General features: G+C 34.8%; 1 protein-coding gene across 6 annotated transcripts in view; it reads left to right on the plus strand.

Moving 5' to 3' along the window:
- The window catches only part of FER (FER tyrosine kinase), a 124,586-nt gene that overhangs the window by 60,970 nt on the left and 41,311 nt on the right, over positions 1-22,305 (plus strand). For 4 of the 6 annotated variants that reach the window (XM_034432719.2, XM_087885952.1, XM_034432722.3 and 1 more), the window contains 5 exons: positions 1,075-1,179; positions 2,471-2,674; positions 7,649-7,771; positions 19,781-19,837; positions 21,912-22,027. In XM_034432719.2, coding sequence (XP_034288610.1) covers positions 1,075-1,179; positions 2,471-2,674; positions 7,649-7,771; positions 19,781-19,837; positions 21,912-22,027 — 605 coding nt within the window. The remainder of the gene's footprint in view (positions 1-1,074; positions 1,180-2,470; positions 2,675-7,648; positions 7,772-19,780; positions 19,838-21,911; positions 22,028-22,305) is intronic. The other 2 variants (XM_087885949.1, XM_087885950.1) reach the window with 1 other exon arrangement.

The following is a 22,305-nucleotide window of genomic DNA, read 5'->3' on the forward strand; positions in this document are numbered from 1 at the left end:
ATAGTCTCCCTTCTTCTAGACAATTTTTAGGTCAGAAAATGGAGATATATTGTCCTATATCTAACTTGTTCTAACTGATATGTTTGCTCACACATCAAAGCAATCTGTTTCATGCATTTGTTAGTAGTTTTGACAGCCGCTGTTGCTGTCCATTTTAAAATTAGCAAATTGTCGCTTGTCAACATTTCTGCTTTCTAGTTTTTAAAAATACTTAACTAGGTAATATCTTAAAAGGCAGTAAATATATATACCTAAAGGAAGCCAGGCTAAATATAAGGGTTAAGGATATTATTTCAGTCATCTGTTCTACAGACAACAGTTAAGAAATAGAAACTTGGTGAATGTAATATTAATGCATTATTTAAAGTAGTTTGGGGAAAATAATCTTTCCCCCTTTGGTTATGTGAGAATGAGTCATTTAGTTGCTAATTATTCTTATAATTCATTTATATGAAAAAAGGCCCTTTGTCTTACCATTATAAGGTGCACGAAATATGCTGATCAGTCCAATGCCTGGAAGACCTAGAAGCAAAATTAGACTCTGTATCTATGGTAATGTAGTCATTGGGTCATTATTAAGAGATGATGTCAAGAATAACAATCGATTGCATTGTTTTGGGTTGGTTTTGTAATCTTTTGTGTGGATGATATACCATTTCCACTATTTAAGCAGGAACACTCATATATTGAAGTGTAAGAAGACACTCCTAAAAGTAAGGTATGAAAGAAGTTACTCAAAATTAACTTCGCCAATACAGGCAGTGAGTAGATTCCAACAATATCTAGAAAATTAGCAGTCTACATCACTTCCAAATAATATATTTGTAATGTTCTACTTTTTTACATTTTTACATGAAGGCATTTTATTGTTTTTAATAGTCATTGTCTATTCTTGGCAAATCTATTCAAAAATGTTAATGTTTTTAGACAAAAACTGAGACTAGAAAACCATTTTCATTCATGCTTGATGATTAACTAGGGTAAAACCAAAACTTTATCTAGCAGTGACTATTTAATCTGCTAAAAATGGTTGGTTTATTTTCTATTGGACTATTTCTTCTCTTTATTTTCTAGGATAAAAAAGATAAAGTGTCCAGGTTTGATACTATTCGGCATTCCATTGCTGGTATGATAAGATCACCAAAGTCTATGTTAGGCTCTTCATCGGTAAGTGGGCAGGTAATGTATTCTTTTGTCTTTATTGAGAAAAAAATTGCTTTCACTATTTTCTGCATAATTTTCTGTTATTTGCTGCAGGATGATTTATTTGATTAATGTTTATAATACTTCCTATATTGAGAATGGTATTTCCTAACAGTCTGCAGTAGATGAAATCCACCGCTAAAGAATTCAAACATTTGAACTCCCAAAGTACAGGTGCATTTAATAAACAAGTTTGGATTATAAATATATATATATAAATTGATTTTATTGTGATCAAGCAAGTAATCAAATTTCAAGTATAATCATAATTGAAAGAAAAATGTCTGTCCCTGGACCAAGTCCATAAGAGTTATCTAGGGTCAAGCTTTCAACCTAATGGCTAGTATCAGAATGCAAAGGTAGGCCAACAGGATTGAAACCAAAAAGGTTGATGAGATATCAGAAAATAAATACTGTACACATTTATTCGTCCATTTGGGGCTTCTCTTAGTCATTGATCTGCTTGTCATGTTTGTACCACTGCCTTATTTGACTGTTAACACTTCTAAATTAATTAAACCTGTGGTTTCATCAGGCTTTTCAGTTAAAATGTGCTGACATAGGTTACATCATCATTTTCCAATGTCAGCCTTTATCTGTTATATGCCCTTACTTGTTAAATATTTGATTTACCTTGATGTGATTATATTATAGGAAAATATGAATGGGAACAGTTTGTTCTCAGATCGGTTATGTTAATGTTAGTTCATGTTGTAACCAAAACCTGGATCACCTAAAACAACCAAATTACTTTGAAGATATAACATACATTTATTAAGTATGCAAATAACAACAATGTACAGCACTGGGTTTGAAGCAAAGCATTGGCAGCTTCCTGAGCAGCCCTGAGCAAAAGCAGAACCACAGCTTATACACCTTTGGCCTACTACATTGAAAAGACAAGACAAAGGCAGACAGAATAAACTACAGCATTGATGTTGGAATGTTTCAATAAATGGATGGCTTTCTCATTATTTATCCCTAATTACTAGATCACCATGCTATCTATATTATCTTTAACATATAGCCAGTGAATATAAACAATGTGGTTTATTGGCCTAATTGCTGTCTGGGTTTGTTGTGTCAACTTTCATAGTCTACGAAAGGTGACTGGCCGCAAGTTACCCAGCTGATTTCATGCCGTAAGGCAGAATTAGACCCTAACTCACAGTCTTCCATTTTTAGCCCACTGCCTTTAACAACTATAGTAACTTGATTCTCAAATTTGGCATTATGTTAATCATTCATTTTCATATTTTTCTTTAAGTTTTTTGATGTAATATCAGCGAGTGAAAAACCCCTGGCAGAACAAGATTGGTATCATGGGGCAATTCCAAGAATAGAAGCTCAAGAGCTATTAAAACAGCAAGGGGACTTTTTGGTGCGAGAGAGCCATGGGAAGCCTGGTGAATATGTCCTTTCTGTGTTTTCTGATGGGCAACGGAGACATTTTATCATTCAGTATGCTGATGTAAGTTTGACATTGATTTTTTAAGTGATTGAAGTACACTTGATTTCAATAGCTACATAATTAGATTTAAATTATAGTTAGATAGCTAAATAATTATGCACAGCTTGAGAACTTACCTGCTTTTTAAAGCTAAGAAATCATTATCTACCTCTTAAAAGCCACAAGTACTGTTCTGTGCATTTGATTCAGGATTCAGTAGTTTTCGATAGTAATCTTTCAACCTTTGAACTGGCACATAGGAATGTTCTTTGCTCTGATGTTGAGATCTTTAGAATTGTGTGATTGCCAGTTGCCATTTTTATCCTAAAAGGCACTGATGTAATTTTTCAGAGGGGTGCAGATTTTTGTTTTTTCCATTGCTTCTTCCAGTTATTCTTGAATTTCATGTCCAGAGCCTTATCTAGCAGTTTCTGAAAATGATAATGACCCCACCCCCCAATAGGCAAATTAGTATGTTACAATTGCCAAAACATCACTGTGCAATAAGACTACTGCAGTGCATTCTATATCAAGAAAACTGAGTACTTAGAGACTATTACCACCCCTGGAACACTTCAAATCAGTGGAGAAAACGAAAGAAGGTGGATACTTTTCGGTATCTGGGATCCCATCTCCAAGGCAATGGCGACATCAATGGTGAGGTGCGAGCAAGGGTGAATGCAGCCTGGATGCATTGGCGAGAACTCACTGGTGTGTTATGTGACAGACGAATGCCAACCCATCTTAAATCTAAGATTTACAAGACAACCATCCTCCCTGTTGCACTCAGTATGGCACTGAATGTTGGGCTGCAACAATAGGGACTGAAAGCTGTCTCCATGCCATGGAAATGCGAATACTCCATTGGATATCGGGCATCTCCCTTCTTGATCACATCAGAAATGACACCATTCACATTTTGGTGTGGCACCTATTACAGAGAAGATGAGAAAAGGCTGGCTCCGCTGGTATGGACATATCCAGAGAGCAGCACCTTCCACTGTTGCCAAGACTGTCTACCAATTAGAAGTTAATGGCTGGTGACCCCGCAGGCATCCAAAACAGATGGCAAGACACCATCAACAAAGATATACAAGCCACGGGCCTGCGCCCTGGAGACATAGCTGATCGTGTACAGTGATGTTCAGTGATCTGAAAAGCAGACCCTGTACCTGTGGGAGAAGAAGAGGAAGAAGAAGAGGAGGAGGAGGAGAAGGAGGAGGAGGAAAAGGAAGAGGAGAAGAGGAAGAGGAAGACGAGGAAGAAAGAAGAACTACTACTACTACTACTACTACTACTACTACTACTACTGGAGGAGCACAGCTTCTACAAGAGGCTGTCCTTGAGCATTCAGAAACTGGAATTGGTGCAAAATACAACTTCTCAATAATTGTTGGGTTTTACCTCCAAGTGTACATGTGCCTTAGTCCCTACATTCATTGCTAGTAGTTTTTTGAATGCAGTTCAAAGTGCTGATTTTTTCCCCCTGTAAAGCCTGTATGGCTTGTGCCTGGTATTTCCAGGAGCACCATTTCTTATTTGAATTGTCCAAAGCAGTATGCCAGAAGAAACACTTGATCATACTCCAGGTCCAAAGAAGTGAGGGCAATTGAGGCCAGGAAGATACTACTTTTGTATTGCAGCCTCCTGTGGAATAGCCTCCCCTTAGAATTAAGGCTTGCCCCTTCTATTACAAAGTTCCTCAGAATGGAGCTCTTCTGGACAGCATTTGGTGAATTTCTATATTGTCACCATCTTTAGTAGTAGTGGTAGATGTATGTATTACTCTGATTGGCTGAATTTGTTTTTTTATATTTTATGTTTAGGTTTTTATAAGTTTATATTTATACTCTGGATTTTTAAATTGTTGATTATAAATTATAAATGTTTTACTGTTGATGTTGTAAACTGCAATGAATCTGTAGTTGAGTACACATTATATAAATGGAATGAATGAAAAAATAAATATAAAGCAGAATGTTCTCAGGAACACTGGCATACTCAGTTTCCAGACACCAGAGTTTTACACAAGCTGTTCCTGTTCTTTAGAGGTATACTACTAGTAAAAGGGAGGATAGGGGAAGTTAATTATTCAAACAAATTCTCCTAAAATCATGAAATTGTGGTAGGAGGATACCTATGCTCCATTTTTCTACCCTAATCCTGATTTTAGATACATGCATTTCCTAATAAGGCCAGCCAATTTTTTATAAAGCTGTAGTATACATGCAATAGATAATTCACAACCGTTTCATTGAATTGTGAAATAAATATTTCTAATTTGAGGAATGATTAATTCATTTTTTTCACACAAACTTCTTAGTGGAACTAAATCACTCAAGCATTTAAATTCAAAAGAATCCACAGAGGTAAAACACCTCAAGCATTTACTACACAAAAGCTAAACAGGGAATATTAAAATATGAAGAATGTGAAATAATGTTCCCTGAATAAAGTAGGGATGGAGATTATATGAAATGATGAGATTGGGTTATTGCTTTGCAAGAAGCAGATACTGATAGAGCTAAATAAAGATTCTTAATCTTCTGTGTCTTGAAAACCTCCTAGATACACACAAGATATATTTAGCAATCTGAAGTTTTATGGTGTAATGATTAATGTATTATATAATCAGCTTTTATTTTAGGTGATAATGAAGTTTTTAAAAAACCTGTGCTCAAACATTATCTCAAAAGACTTCATTATTAAAAGCAATTTTAAAGAGAATTGTAGCTGATCAGAACTATTTCAGAAAAGCAAATCACATGTGCGTCTGTGTGTGTGTTTGTGTTTATATTTGTTTGAGCTCCACATTATTTTTTATCACTTAATATTCTAGAACAAGAGGCAATCAAGTTTTGATTTGAGTGGGAAGAAAATCCCTGTTATTTTTTGTTTGTTTGTTTCTATAATTCATCACAATGTGTTTCAGAGGAATATTAGACTGTTAAAACCTTACTATTTTTCTGATAACTGTATATTCTTATTTTGCTTTATACGAACAATATCCATTTATATCCTGTTAGAATAGTTTAGAAATAAAAGAGATACTGTATATTTCAACTACTTTCAATAGGAGAGATTTCTATTGTTTTGTTTTAAAAACAACTACTAGAAAATAGATCGAACAGTAGTTGCTACTCCATTCTAATATTTATTTCATGTTATAAAAAGTTATAAATGTTGTGAAATATTTTCTTTGTTAAATCTGGAAGTATTTCAAGGCATACACTGAAGATTGCTTCTTGTACTTGAAGACAGTTCGTGGTTTTTTTGTCCATAAGATATAATATTTATCTCAATTTACTGAAAAAAATCCTAAAGTTCTGTTCAATTAAACCAGGGGTGTCAAACTAAGGCCCGTGGGCTGGATCCGGCCCACAGGGTGCTTAGATCTGGCCTGCGGGACCAGTCTGGAAATAGCAAAGGAACAGCCTGCGGTGCCTCTGCTTGCAAAAAGGGGGTGCGGGTGGGGCGCACGCCCACAACAGTTTTTGGCCTGCAGAATGGTCCAGGAGGCCTTCCAGACCCAAAACGGGGCCTCCGGAATACTGTAGGAGGCCATTCTTGACTCAGAAGTTTATAAACTTTATGGCTTAGGACCAGGGTATTTACGAGACCACCTTCTGCCACCAGTAGCCTCTCACCGACCAGTATGCTCCCATAGAGAGGGGCTCCTCAGGGTGCCATCGGCCAAACAATGTCGACTGGCGGCCCCCAGGGGGAAAGCCTTCTCTGTGGGGGCACCCGCCATCTGGAACAAGCTCCCCCTGGAGATTTGGAGGATCCCAGACCTGCGCACTTTCCGCCATGCCATCAAAACATTTCTTTTCCAGCAGGCCAGCCTGGCCTAACCTCTCTTTTAAACTGTTTTTAAAACTTTTAAAATTTTTAAATTTTAAATTTGTCTTATGAATTTGGGGTGTTTTAAATTTCATTTTCTGGGCCAATTATTTAATTGTATTTTAATGGTTTTTTTAACATTTGTATTATATGTATTTTATTTGGCTGTTCACCGCCCTGAGTCCTTCGGGAGTAGGGCGGTATACAAATTCAATTAATAATAATAATAATAATAATAATAATAATAATAATAATAATAATGATAATGATAATGATAATAATAATGAGGAAAAATAAAATATTTCACCTTTTAGGCTTGCAGGATTCTGCTACTAGCCTATGTCAATAATTTATTGTTCTAGTTTTCCTATGAAGTCTTGACCTGGTCTCATAAGGTTAAAGTGTTAAAGTATTAAGTATAAGTATTAAGTATTAAATTAAAGTAATTAAATAAGTATTAAAAAAACAAAATCAGAGAAATGTATGCCTCCCTATTATAAGTTTATAAAACCATGTCTGTGGAGGTGTGGTTCCGTGCCACACACACACACCCATGCCCACCCCCACCCAGCCCTCCAAGGTCAAACCCAGTCCTGATGTGGCCCTCAATGGAACTGAGTTTGACACCCCTGAATTAAGCTGTAATTTCCTGCTCATTTTTATAGCATGGCAGTGCTTTTAATTATTTCCACATAGGTTCAATTTGGTTATATAGCATATATTCTCATTTGATGATCTTGCTTGAGGAAACTATAAATAACTTTTTGTTTTTAATTAAGTTTGCAATCTTATTTAGTAAATATGTATATTGGCTACAATTCCAATGTTGGATATAACAAAAATGAACAAAGTAAGTTAAATAAACAAACATTTGAACCTTCATGAAGAGAGGGATGAAGAAAGTAAAAGAAGCAATTACTAACTGATATTTCCAAATGTTTCCAGCTACTGAACTATGGTTTAACAAATTAAGCCGTACATTATATATTATTCAAATAAGTACACTTTAGTAAATCATTTCAGCATTCTCTGGTAGAAGCTCTTAAAAGACAACTTGTTGCATAAAACAACAGTAAAGTCAGGCATGACTTTATTAATGGAAAGAGCTCCCATTGCTTAATTTTGTATTTCTTCCTCAATTTTATCCTATAGAATCAATACAGATTTGAAGGAACAGGATTTTCAACGATTCCTCAGCTTATAGAATATCATTATACAACAAAACATGTGATTACAAAGAAATCAGGCGTTATTCTTCTGAATCCTGTTGTTAAGGTAGGTGTATTTAATACCAATGGTGGAAACTGGAATTGTAAGCAAACTATGTTTTGTGTTAAACCGTGATTGTTTGAAGAAGTTGTTTTGAGAAGCCAAATTTTGTTTTTATACTACAAGTAAAGACTGTTTATTTTTCTTTAAACGTTCAGAGTCTGTGACTATCTGTGTGTTTTGCTAAGCATCGTAACTATTCGCTGTCTGGTCCGTTGCACTACTTTGCAGAGAGCAGTTTTTACCCTCAACAGTTGTTTGTTTGTTTGTTTGTTGAGAGTAGGCTATATCAGTGATGGCGAACCTATGGCACACGTGCCACAGGTGGCACACATAGCCATATCAATGGGCACGCCAGCTCAACTCTGGCATGCATGCGTGTGCCGGCCAGCTGATTTTCGGGCCTTTTTTTCGGGCGCTGGTTACCACCTTTAAAGCGCTCCATGGCATAGGATCCGGATACCTTCGAGACCGACTTCTGCCACCAATAACCTCCCACCGACCAGTCCACTCCCACAGAGAGGGTCTCCTCAGGGTGCCATCGGCCAAGTTATGTCGGCTGGCGACACCCAGGGGGAGGGCCTTCTCTGTGGGAGCCCCTGCCCTGTGGAATGAACTGCCCCCAGAAATCCATAAGATCTCCGACCTCCGTGTATTTCGCTGTGCCCTCAAGACCCTGCTGTTCCGCCAGGCCGGACTATCAATGTAATGATTTTAAATTAGGTGTTTTAAATTTTGGGGGTTTTAAATTTGAGCTGAAACTATTTAATAATTTTAATTATTTTTAATTGATGTTTGTCTTTGTGCTTTTAATAGGCTGTACACCGCCCTGAGTCCTCCAGGAGAAGGGCAGTATAGAAATAAAATTATTATTATCATTATCATTATCATTATTATTCTGGGCCCACCAGAAGTAGGAAAATAGGCTGTTTCCTGCCTCTGGAGGGCCTTGGGGGGGGGGAGAAGGCTCATTTTTCTTTCTCACCTGGTTCCAGATCCTCTCTATGTATCTGGGGAGGGCGAAAACAGCCTTCCCCAACACCCCGAGGCCTTCTGGAGGCCTGAAATGGTCCATTTCCCAACTCCCGGTTGGACAGGAAGTGACTTTTTTGCTGTCCTCAGCTTCCAGAGACTCCTAGAGAGGCTCTGGACAGCAAAAAAATCACTTCCTGTCCAACCGGGAGTTGGGAAATGGGCCGTTTCAGGCCTCTGGAGGACCTCAGAGTGGGTGGGGAAGGCTGTTTTCGCCCTCCCCAGATGCATAGAGAGGATCTAGAACCAAGTGAGAAAGAAAAACGGGCGTACCGGGCCATCACGTGCCAGGAGTGAGGGGATGGGAGGGGAGGTTATGCGCCATGCGCAGGGCGGGATGCATAGAATTATGGGTGTGGGCCTGCGCATGCACAAACCTCCCCCGCCGCCCCCACCTCCTGGCACGTGATGGCAAAAAGGTTAGCCATAACTGGGTTATATGGTATTTGTATTTCTCCTGAGATATTGAAACACTGCTATCATGTCTCCCCTAGTCCTTCTTTTTGTTAAACTAGACATAACCAGTTCCTGCAACCGTTCTTCATATATTTTAGCCTCCAGTCCCCTAATCATCTTTGTTGCTCTTCCCTGCACTCTTTCTAGAGTTGCCCCATCTTTTTTACGTCGTGGTGACCAAAACTGAATGCAGTATTCCAAGTGTGGCCTTACCAAGGCATTATAAAGTGGTATTAATACTTCACGTGATCTTGATTCTATCCCTATGTTTATGCAGCCTAGGTCTGTGTTGGCTTTTTTGGCAGCTGCTGCACACTGCTGGCTCATATTTAAATGGTTGTCCATTAGGACTCCAAGATCCCTTTCACAGTTACTATTATTGAGCAAGGTATCACATATACTGTACCTGGGCATTTTGTTTTTCTTGACTAAATGTAGAACCTTACTTTTTTCACCATTAAATTTCATTATGTTAGATAGCGTCCAATGTTCAAGTCTGTCAAGATCTCTCTGTATCTTAAGCCTAAACTCTCCTGGAGTGTTGGTTATTCCTCCCAGCTTGGTGTCATCTGCAATTAGTTTCCCACCCCTTGCGAAACAGGCCCCATTTTTTTTCAAACCTCTAATTCTGTTTAAAATTATTACCCTGTCATCTATCTACTGTATTAATGGCCAAATAGTTAACAGATAGAACAACAAACAAACAAAAAAGGCAATAACAAAATATCACCCATTGTTAACAAACTATTGTTGTATTCAACTCATAAGAAGTTTACCATGGGTTATTTTCTATCCCCAATCATCCCAACAATTAACTCTGATTTGTCTGGATCAAATATCCATGATTGTACCTTAATGCTATCTTTTATCAATTGTTGTCTAGTTAAATATAGTAGACCCATTCTTCAAAATCGATCGATCTTCTCCAGAAAATCGAACTGAAATTATTTTTCTAGTTGAGTGTGATAAATCCATTCCCCAAACTTCTTCACTTGTCTATTCAATTTTCTCTTATTGTAAAAGAGTTCAAGCTTGAACTTTGGGAAGGCATGCATAATCCCCTCAGGCAGTTCTATGTTTAAACATCCATATCAGTTTCTTTCACCAAATCTACCACTCTCAAATCAAATTCCTTTTGTGAATCTAATTTAACTCCAATTACTTGCATTTGGATGTTTTTGCAAACATAATTATGTTGTCAAACTGTTTAAAAAAGTTTTCAACTTGGGTTTGCATATTATTCAACGGTCTTTTTTCTACCAGCCATACTTAGTTGTCTGTAATCTGATACATTGTTGCTCTGGTATAATTTGGCAAGGGAGAGGTAAAGTTCCTCTGAGACTGGGAGGATATTCCTCAGAATAGAGGCATGTTTCAGATGTTTCAATCCAGGATAAAAAAGAATTTTGAAAAAATAATCTTCGAAGTGTAGTGAAAGTCCAAAATAGATGTAAATGAAATATAAACACTTCCACTACTCCAAGGCATGCCATGTTTTCCTTACGGAAAACAAAGGTTATTCAAAAAACCAAATCAAAGGAGAAGACTAAGAGAGACAGATAAAATCCAGCAGGAAGGTAAAATAAACAGGCTGGTCAACTTTTGAGATAGGAAGCAAAGCAAAACATAAGCTTTAAAACACTTGTTAATCACCCAGGCATGCCTAAGAGAATGGTCTGCCAAAAGGAAAAAAGATGGATGGCCTGGTTTTCCACTGCTCCCACTAGGAACTGTAATCTTCAAGATACCTTCTTGAAGGTGGGTCCACAGTAATCCAAAAACTATCTTGGGTCATTCCTAAGTGTTCCCATTCAACTCTAGAGAGCAGGGCTGCCAAAATATCAGTTGAAGAGAAAAATCTCCTTACTGTTCAGCAGCCATCTTTGGGAGGAGTCCATGAATATTTGATCTTACTTGCATATTTTGTTTCTGAAATCATGTAAAAAACACTTAAACTTTATTCTTTCAAAGAGTTATGCGAGCTCAGACATATTAGAAAGTTAAAATGTCAACCAGGCTGAAATTATTGCTTCATGTTTTCTTCTGCATCGAGGGCAGACACTTGGGTGCAACTTTGGGATAATCAAAAAGTGGGGATCTGGGATGAATTATGAGGGGCCAGTTTGGTGGCATGAAGATTTGAGAAGGACTCTGGATAGCAAGTCCGTATTGTAGTTGCTAAGAACTATTTGTAATATTAGTCCTCATTTTGAGAAGTTTTTTTTCTTTAGCTTTTACATAGGCTTTTGGTTGTGGTAAATGGATATTTTATCCTTCTCTGCTTCCCATAAGATTACATTTCTTCACAGTGATTTGTATAAATGTATTCTTCCAAATAATAACATGTAATTATTATTAGAATACGAACCCAGATAGTGAAACAGGTGAGGACTTCTAGTAGCTACTTGAAATAATGCTTTCTGAATATAGTATGGTGTATGTGTTTGTGTCTGTATGTATATGTATCAGGGATAAGTTATGAAAGAGACTGCTTAGGGGCGGGCAACAATCACTGAGATTAGTAATTTACTTTATGGACTAAAACTATACTCTATGAACCTACCTTAGTTGTAATAATAATGTCAGATTTATCTTAAATCTTTTTATGCTATTCTTGTAATAAACCTTTTAGATAAGAAATATTTGGGTTTTACTGAATGCCTTGACAGCTCTTTTGGTAATGGAAAAATCAACCTTTCTAAATTTACAATTTTCAGCTATTTTTTGAAGCTTTTTCTTTTCAATGTTCAGTACATTAATTCAGCTAAGAATTAATATAAAGCTTTGATTTATTGATTGAGTGAAATATTATCAATATTCTGCACAAAAATATCCTTTTAAAAAGTCACTGTTTTCCTGAACAAGTAAAACTTCTGTAAATATTGTCAGGAAAATTGGGGAGTGGGGGTGGTTCTTTTCAGCAAAAAAAAAATTGGATCCTAATGATAAACTTTGACTGGCAGGAACTATTCAGCAATATGTGAACATATATTAATCATGATAGTAGGAATATACTATAGATCTGGTTTGGGAAATAATCTGTAGATTTATAATATATTTTAATGAATACTGAATACTTTTTATTTTAATTGGATTTCTTTTAAAAAACTTCAAACAGCTAAATTATGATCATGTTCATAAAATTAGACGAAACAATTCATTTAACAAATAATTAGAGTAAAAAGGAATTTCAAATTTTTTGTTAGATTTTTTCATGTGATTCATGCAACACAAATGCTTTCTTCTATGTTAAGTACTGCTTGATCACTGCTTGATTGCTTATTTAAAATTCATGCGAGGTGAGTCCTTGGCAGGAGTCCTTGAATATTTTAATTCTCCTTTCATACAAAATTATCCTACATGTACCCATTTAATAATTGGAATTTAAACTGAAGCATCACAATTAATGCTATGGAACAAACAAAATGAAGTTCAGTTAGTTTATTGAATAAATGTTCATTTTTTTTACTGTGTCATTGAGGTAATTATTAATAGTTAAGGCCCAATTACATATCATGTTCACTGTATGTCAAGCTAAGAACCATAATGGCAAAATCTTAATAGAATTTAAATTAGAAGTGCCAAAAACATTAAACAACAATATGTGAGTAATTTTTTGAAGGAAAAAGAGGTAAACAAAGATTTCCTTTTATGCTTATATATAAAGTAATAACGTGTTACCAATTCAATTATAATTAGAGTAATGAAAATTCTGTTGTAGTGATCACTGCCCAAATATATTTGAAACTAATAGTAACCTATATACAGTATATATATGTTTTTCTAAATATGTATTCCTGGTAGCAATAAGGAAATAAAAAGTTAATGTAGAATATTCATTAGAATTTAATATGCTTTCTGAGGTAAGTATTTTGATCATGATATATTGCAATTGTGTCAGGTTCATTGGCTTTCTATTTATTTAAAACAGATTTAAAATGCTGGTTGAGAATCTTAAATCCTTGTACAATTCGCTATCATGTTACCTTAAGGAATATTTGAAGCCATATTTTAGAAAATCTGTTGCATTTACTTGGGGCATATTTTGCTTTGATGTCAGGCATAAGAGACCTGGTGACAGAACTTTTAGTACCTTCAAACTTATAATTTCCTTTGATTGCCCTCTTTTGTTTTAAGGATAATAGTCCTTCAAATCTCCACCCCACCACCTGTTTAATACATATTAGAGATTGAATTTATACCAATTGAGCCTTTTTTTACATTCATTTCACATGATCATCTTTATAGACTAGCTAAATTCTGCATCCTGTTTTGACTCCAATCAATTTCTGGATTGAGTGTCTGATTACTATTGTTGTAATTAATGGGAAAGCCCTTTGAACCAAAGATCACACATGCTGTCAAATTTCTACTCCCCATACGTCCAAATTTTAATTCTGTTTCAAGATAGCTGCTTGAATGCTGGGTCCTAAAAACAATACATTATTTTTTCCGAGACTTGGAAAGAAAAGTGATTCTTTTAGTGAGAAAATTGCCTCTGAAATAGGCTAACCAGAAAAGAGTGTTGAACATTCATCATAATTGACAAGAATCGAAAGAACAGGACTGTATTTCAAATTCCCATCTACTGGGGTTTCCCTGTGGAAAATGTAAGCCTTTCTGTTTCTATATGGATCATCCAAAAATAGTTCAAGTGGACAAAGCAGCAACTGAATCTTAAAATTCCGCATAAATAGAGAGGATTTTTGCCAGGGTGATGTTCCACACACTGATGTGGAACATCTTATTGGAGATGGGCAAAACCATAGGTTTATACAGTGATTTTGTTTTCATGAAGTATATATGGCCTGAGTGAAGCTATGTCAGGAATCAGTTTTTTTAAAAAAAAAAAAATCAGTAGAAAGAGCTCTTAATATCTGGTGAAGCTTGAACATTTTCCAAATTTGGAATTGCATAGCAATCTTTTTTTGCACTAAACACACTTTTCCAGTGTGTTTTTGATTCGCTAGCAGGCAGAAACAAACTGCATGAGATCTGCTCTACTTTCTAGCAGATACATATGCTTGTGTTTTGCAGTCGCTTTGATAAACATTGAAGTGAACATTCCCTTGAAACTGCTTCTTGAAGTAACACAGTTTCCATCCTCCTAAGAGTCAAGTAAAATGGCTGCATTGCAGTGCTTTATTTGCTTTGGTTACCTCCTGTTGGAACTGCTGATTGAAGTGTCAGAGTTAGTAGAAATGTCTTACTCAGACAAGTCACATTGCCTTTTTACCTCCAGGAGGATTGCCACAACATCCATTTGTCACAAAGCACATCTCTGAGGCAAAGCTGAGCTACCACACACAGGCCTATGATATGTTGTATTTGGTCTTGTCACAAATCCCTCATGTTACCAAATATTTGTAACTCCTAAATATTTAAATAAGAGTCTGTCTTGACGGTTTAGTAAATGGCCGTTGAAGGAGTAAATAGGAAAGAACAAAGTGGTTTTTAATAAACAAGTGCAATAAAAATTGTTAAGAGAAAGAAAAAAGGCCAATTATATATAAAATGTTTTATATTGCTTTCTCTGTTTTGCAAGTAATTTCAAGGCTTTGAACCCTTTAATCTGAATTTAACAATTGCTTTGCAAGTTATAATATTATGTCCTCTGTTGCTTTAATACAGAATGAAAAATAATAGAACTTAGGAAGTAAATAAGGTTTCACTTGAAGCTCCCCTCTGTTTTAACCTGCCAGAGATGCTATTCTATACTAATATATATATAACATTGTTGCTAAGTTTCCATTGATTATACTATTCAGTGCAGCTGAAAAATGTGGAAACGTTAAATGGAATATATTGAAAAATATGTTCATTTCAAGATGAATTTCCAGAGAGTAAGAGTTATATATGAAACAAAAGCATTTGCATCCATAAATTTATAAGTAGATATATAAGTGTGTAAAGTATGTCTTTTTCAAGTGCTAATTTATCCATAGAATTCTACATGAAATGAGCATGATATGAAAGTCAATCCATCAGTCAGAGTAGAGCATAAACACATCCCTCATGCCCAAAGTGGAAAAAGAGACTTTAAAAAAATAATTGTTTTAAGGTAGCTTCATTTCTAGGCGGATGATTCACGTGAGATGAGCAGCAGAAGGCTGCTGTGAGGAAGGACGTTGAATCCTTCACCCCCACATTCATGGCTTTGTATTTCACTTGAGAAATCTGTATAATTAAGACTACAGGTTTCATTTTTTTTTTCCACAGAGGAAATTTATCATTATTCTATCTATTTCATCTAGTTCATAAAAGGCACAAATTTGATTTTATTCCTTGGGGTTTTTCTGTTTAAGTATTAAATTGCTAATAGTTTCACATATCACACCAAACCGCAAACATGGTTCACAAGCTATCATGCCCACATTTACATATTAAAGTGAATAAAACCTTCAAAACTATAGTCTGCCTTAATGTAATATGTTAATCCAATCAGTCTCTTGTCCATTTCTTTCCAGTAGTTAATTTCCTCCCATTTTACTGGCAAAATATCATCATCTTTGCCTCCCTTGCTTTTTTCTTTTTGTGCTTTAATAACAGTTGTACTTGAATGAAGGGGAGTTTTATAGGATGATGTCATAATTTTGTTCATTTACTACTAAACTTTTCATCCCTTCCCTGAGTGAGCTTTTGCCTTTCTAACAGCTGGTGTCCTCAATTAGCTACATGTTTCCCCATAACAAAAACTTGTTGCTGTCCAGATGGAGACAAAAATTGTTGGATTAATGATGGTCTATTGTTTGTGCTGTGCTGTTAACTTAGAATGTAGTAAATGTAAATTATATATCAGCATATGTTCAAACTTGTGCCCTGTTCTGGGGTTCAGATAAAATTTTGTGAAACATTTGAAAAGCAATATTGGCAATATTGGCTTATGGAATAAAAGTAGAAAAACTGAAGAAAAATTCAAATTCATAATATGGAAATGCTCTGCTTATTTCTAGAAATTATGGTGGAAAGGGGATATTATGTTGCTGTAGGATAGCTTATGTACTCTTAAAGAAAAAACTAGTCTTCAATATAACTTAATAGCTAAGGTCAGCATAAATATACAGATATTTTATTCAATATTACTCATAGATAATTAAATTAATTTATAGACTATTCATTTACTGTTGAAAATAATTTGAAAATAGGTTCCCAAATTTGCATTTACAAATGTATTCATTTTATTGAAAAAATGTACATAGCCACCCATCTTATGATTTCATCTTATGAAATTCAGCCTTAACTATGGTGGTGCAGTGGTTAAAATGCAGTATTGCAGGACTCTGCCCACTGCCAGGAGTTCGATCCTGACTGGCTCAAGGTTGGCTCAATCTTCCATTCGTCCAAGGTTGGTAACATGAGGATCCAGGTTCTTGGGGGCAATATGCTGACTCTGTAAACTGCTTAGAGAGGGCTGTAAAGCACTGTGAAGCAGTATGTAAGTCTTAAGTGCTATTGCTAGATGTCTACCAGTAATAATAAAAACAAATAAATCCAACAAACAAACAAGAAAAACCTGGCATCCAATCAACAATATCTATCCAAATATATGTTTCCCTGGGCTATCCCAGTGATATCCCAGTTAAAACAGCTGTTACTTTTTCTTATGCTGTTTAAATTGTTATAGTCAATGTTAGAACTTTAGTACCTTGAGTATATTGCTGAGGACAGCCCGATTAATTTTTTGCAAAGAAATATTATCTGGGACTGAAAATGTTGACTTTAACAAATGTGGAAAGCTTATATCATAAAGCAATGGCGTAAAAAGGCATTAGAAAAGCAGCAGACGTAATGACTAATGCACTGGTTTAAATAGTTGTAATATTTTGTGACAGCTTATTTGATTGCAGTTTATAGTACAATTTTGTTTATTTATTGGTCTGAATAATTATACATCAAATATATTTCCCATAAAGAAGTCTTTAAAATGTCATCTTCATGCCTTTAAAACAAATATTTTAAACCACTGAACAGTGAAATGTATCATCTTTTATTCTAATACTTATTTTCTTCTTATGTGTGTGTTTATGTGTGTGTGTTTTATTCATCATGACTTTGGGTGCGGCTGCGTTTGTTGGTCAGACTCTAATTGTGGATTGCTTTTAGTATGTTGACAAGGGCGTATGGCAATTGCAAGGAGGAGTTTGCTAGGTTCTACACTGACCAGAGTGCTGGATGGAATTCAGAGGTGTTGAGATGCACCTCTGGATATGGTCATCAGCTTTGGAATAGGTATCATCAGTGTAGTGGTAACCTCCCTTTCTGTTGTTCCTTATCATTCATTTCATTATTATTAATTAACATTAATGTGAATGATTAAATCCAGAAAAAGGACAATACTGTTGGTAATGAGAAAACTGGACTCAAGATAGATGTGAAGTTTATTTAGTACAAACTTTTTCTTTTCAAAAAAGGGTATGTTCACAGTTTGGGACCACTCCTTGGCTCCCAATTGTTACTGGATTTGCATATGAAGCTATGGCAAGGAACATCTTTCATAACTATAGTGATTGTGCCAACTTTGATTCTTCCTGAGCTAGTCTGACTTGGCCATTGTTATCTATGCCTTGATTACATCTTTTATGAATTATTTCAATGTGGATCTGCTGTTGAAAAATGACCAACAATAGTTTTTATGCAAAATGATTAAACAAACTGTTGTCTGGCACAAGTTATGTATTATGTATGTTAAATATGGTCCAAATCCAAGAATCGGTCATGATTGAATGGAAGAAGAAGAAAAAACAGTTGTGGCAATAACTTGCCAAGCACAATTTAAGATATTAATGTTGAACTTTAACACTCTAAATAGCTTAGGAACTGATTATCTGAGGGATCATCTCTTTTCTTTTAATCTGTCCAGTTATTTAGATCAGCAGGAGAGATCCATTTGGAGATTCCCCTCTGCCAGAAGCCTGCTTAATCTGTACATGGAAAAGGGTATTTTCCTGTGTGCTTATGAAGTATATTTTATAAGCAGGTACCCTTCCCCTTCTGCTCTCCTAGTAAAATTGTAGAAATCCATCTCTTTTACCAAGTGCTTAAACCGAGGTTCAAGTTACTGATTTTAATTTTGTTCTGGTTTTAATTATATAACAGTATGATAGGATTTAAGTTAGATAAATGAATATCACAAATAGGAATTAAATTAATAGGAGTTTAAAGAAACCAACAGAGGGCTGGACAATGAATAATGAACATATTTGTCTGCTATAATTCCTTTTCAGTGATTGAAGAAATGCTCATTTTTTCTTTTTAATGAATTGGGTTTATAAATATTGCTAATATTGCTTTGAACCTTCCTAAAGTTGTTGCTTTCATTTGAGTGCACTGATTTAATATATCTCTGAGTTTGTCTACCTGTTTCCCTTAGTATTATTCCTTTATGCTATGAAATGTATAATCAGTGAGAGGTCTTCTCAAGCATGCCTAATAAAGATCTTGTGCTATTCTGCATAATGCAAATCATCTTATTCTTTTCTGATAGCAATATCACTTAGATGTATATCTAGCTTCACAGTGCTTTACAGCCCTCTCTAAGCAGTTTACAGAGTCAGCATATTGCCCCCAACAATCTGGGTCCTCATTTTACCTCATTTTTCAAGTGCCTTTGAAATGTGACCACTGATTTTATCTACTGGATACCTGTTTCTCTGCCATATATTTTATTAAAGCCAGATACTCTTGTCATATAACATTTTTCATTAGATTATCAATATAGGCGTAGCTCTTTAAGACTCATACCCATAGAATCTGTCTTTCAACCTACAAACTGTTGAAAGTTATATAGGATATTAAGAATGCATCCAAAGTTAATTCTGCCATTTACTTGTATACAATTTAAAATTGAATACTTTGGATTTTTTTCAATGATATCTCTTCAAGATCTCATACAAGAGTTGATGATATTGGTTTTCCCACTGCAGGTTTCTTCAATGCAAACTAAGATACACTTGGTTTATATTTTCATGGTCTGATCTTGTAAGAGATATTTCAGTAAAGATACATAGCTAAAAATATAGAAACAATGTTAAGATAACAGTAACCTCAAAAGTTCTTTTAGGTAAATAGGTTTTTGCTTAACTCTTTCTAGCAATTTTTATTTGGATTAAAATGCATATAAAATATTTAAAATGCTCTTTAAGTCAAATTTGTTGAAAGGGCTCTTTGAAACTTTTATATCAAGATCATAAAGCTATTGATATAGTCAGTTCATCAGTATTATAAATGTTTGGGCTTTTCACATGTAATATAATAAATTTTAATTATTTTTCAGTAATCTTTAAAAATGATAGGTGCATTCATATATTAAAGATAATATAGATATATTGTATGGGTTTTATATTAAGCCAAAGCTTAGATTAGAAATTTGATATGATTTTATTAGCTGATTTCACATGACCATCTTTTTCTTGAAACTGTTTAGTATGTGGTTGTCTAGTTTCATTGAATCATACTTCTGGAAGAAAGCCAGTGATATGAATAAGAAATACTTTTTAAAAAGCTAAATATTAATGTCTATTGCTGCAGGATAAAAAATGGATTCTCAATCATGAAGACGTCATTCTGGGAGAACTACTTGGCAAAGTAAGTAACTATCAAAGTAATGGGGAAACTCCTAAATATTAAACCTTATTAGAAAACGCCTTACAAGACATAGTAGTTATTAAGCCTTCTCAATGCATGATAGAACAGCTGTTTTATATCCAGTTTGCCTCTTTAGTTTGAGGTCTTTCCAGAATATCAGCTACAACCACGGGAAGTCAGGAAAGAACAAGCAAGACAGGACTTGGTGCTTTCTGAGCTTAGTTGAGAGAGTACCAGGATCCCACAATTCAGCCCTAAGCTATAAACAGCCTCTTCTATTCTTGATAGGACTGTGGGGACTCATAACAGATTTCAGCACAGATCATGGAGGGCAATATGTAGTACATGAAGGTATAAATAAAAAGACAGGAATGAAGATTACAGATTTTTTAGTTTGCAGCTGTTATTTTAAATAATTTGAAAACACTCTCACTTCAGGTTATTTCTTCAAACTAAGATGTAATAAATGTCTGTGCATGTGTATGAATGCGTGAATTTTGAATTCATTCAATTCAAAAAATACTATTGAATGAAGATATGTTGATTAATCTTTCTTTATATCATCACCACATTGAAACACTTAAAAGTCACTTGAAGAATTTTGGATGACAGTTTAGAGAATGACTTTTTAAGTGAAAAGGCATTAAATTCACAAAGTACTTAGTAAAACTTAAAAAGATTAGAATAGGGTCAAGGATGCTAATTCTAAAACTTCTTATAATATTTCTCACTCCAGATGCTAATGAAATACTCTGTCATGTGAAAGCTCGTACATGCCATTAATATTGCTAATTTATTGTCTTATTAAATATAAAGCTGCAGTCATTAAATGTCAGGGGAGGTAAATAATATCAAAATATGATTTATTTAAATATTTCTTTTTTCTTTTTATTTAAAAAGAAAGAAACAGTTGACATATTTGAATATAGAAACATATTCTGTAATCTTAAAAAAAAATTAAGAAACATTGCTTTATGGGGTTTATTTCTTTAAGATTTAGCCATATTATGGTCTCCAAAACAGAACCAGTGTTAAAAGATAGGTTTGATTTCATTTTTTTCTAGTTGATAGCAGTTTGCTATTTGTATTCTATTTGTATTCTGAAGAAGAGTCATATGTCCAGGCCTAATATGGTTTTAATAATGTTATATTTGAAGTGATTATTCTCAAATCTCTTGGGTATTGATGCTGACGTGAGGAGAAATTATACCATAGATTTCTTGTATTTATCTTTTATTTTGCCCCATTATCCTAGTACTATTGAATTGCAAGAGTACCAGAACATTCTTTTAAAAAAAAATTAATAAATGTTTAAAATAATTTTAAAAGATGGTAACACTGGAGCTAAACTGAGATAAAATTAAATATAAATGGAGTCTCCACTAAAGAGAACACATTCTTCATATGATCTGATTTCACAAGGAAGTGCACAGGAAAGTTGCTAAAACTGCACCTGCATTCTTCCAAACAATATTATATGAGTTTTTATTAGTCTTATCACTAAATTGTTTTTTGAAAAATCCTCTGGCAACACTTATAATTGTGTGGGCACATGTGTGGCCATGCACAAGCCTTTGAGTCAGTGTTGACTCCTGGCAACAGCCTGGACAACCCCTTTTTAAAGAAATTTTCTTAAGAAAATTTCAGGAATGATTTGCTTCCTAGGGCTGAGAGAGTGTGATTGGCCCAAGGTCACTCCACTGGCTTCATGTCTACTTGACTATCCACTGTTATAGCAATTTAAATACCACTTTTGAGAAATACTAACATAAATAACATGGGAAATACCACAATTTTAAAATATGAGCCCCACCCCTTTGAAGCATGTGCAAGTGCAGCAATTACATTATGATACTATTGATGTCAGTCTGACTCCCCTTGTTCTCTGAAGATACTGCTGTACTGCACTAGTTCATGTGTTAAAAATAATATCTACTTCTCTAAGTCACATGAGTTTATATAAGAAAATTAGCATGACTGCATTGAGTTAAGGTATTCTGATATTTTATGCATTTAGAACATGATTTTGTTCACTGTTTTCTTTACTGATAACTTCTAATATTTACAACTTCAGGGTAACTTTGGTGAAGTCTATAAAGGAACATTAAAAGATAAAACACCTGTTGCTGTAAAAACGTGTAAAGAAGATCTTCCTCAGGAACTGAAAATAAAGTTTTTATCAGAGGCCAGGTAAGAAGTAAATAAAATACCAAAATATATAATTTTAAAAGTCATTTGGTGGCTGAAAATATTTCCCATTTCAAAATGTATTTCAATTTGAAAGTGTTTATGCTATTACATTGATAATAATGTAGAAGTCACTTAAATTAAGCCTCTCTGGGATGGGGAAAGGGCAGAGAAATCAGCAATGAGAACATTATCCTAGATTTTTTCTATACACAAAGTGAATATATTTAGATCTTTACTGTTTTCATAAGCAAGATATATCTAAAACGATACTCTCAAAA

Source organism: Pantherophis guttatus, chromosome 2 (genome assembly GCF_059756535.1).
Source record: "Pantherophis guttatus breed Tessera chromosome 2, ASM5975653v1, whole genome shotgun sequence".
Lineage (NCBI taxonomy): Eukaryota > Metazoa > Chordata > Lepidosauria > Squamata > Colubridae > Pantherophis > Pantherophis guttatus.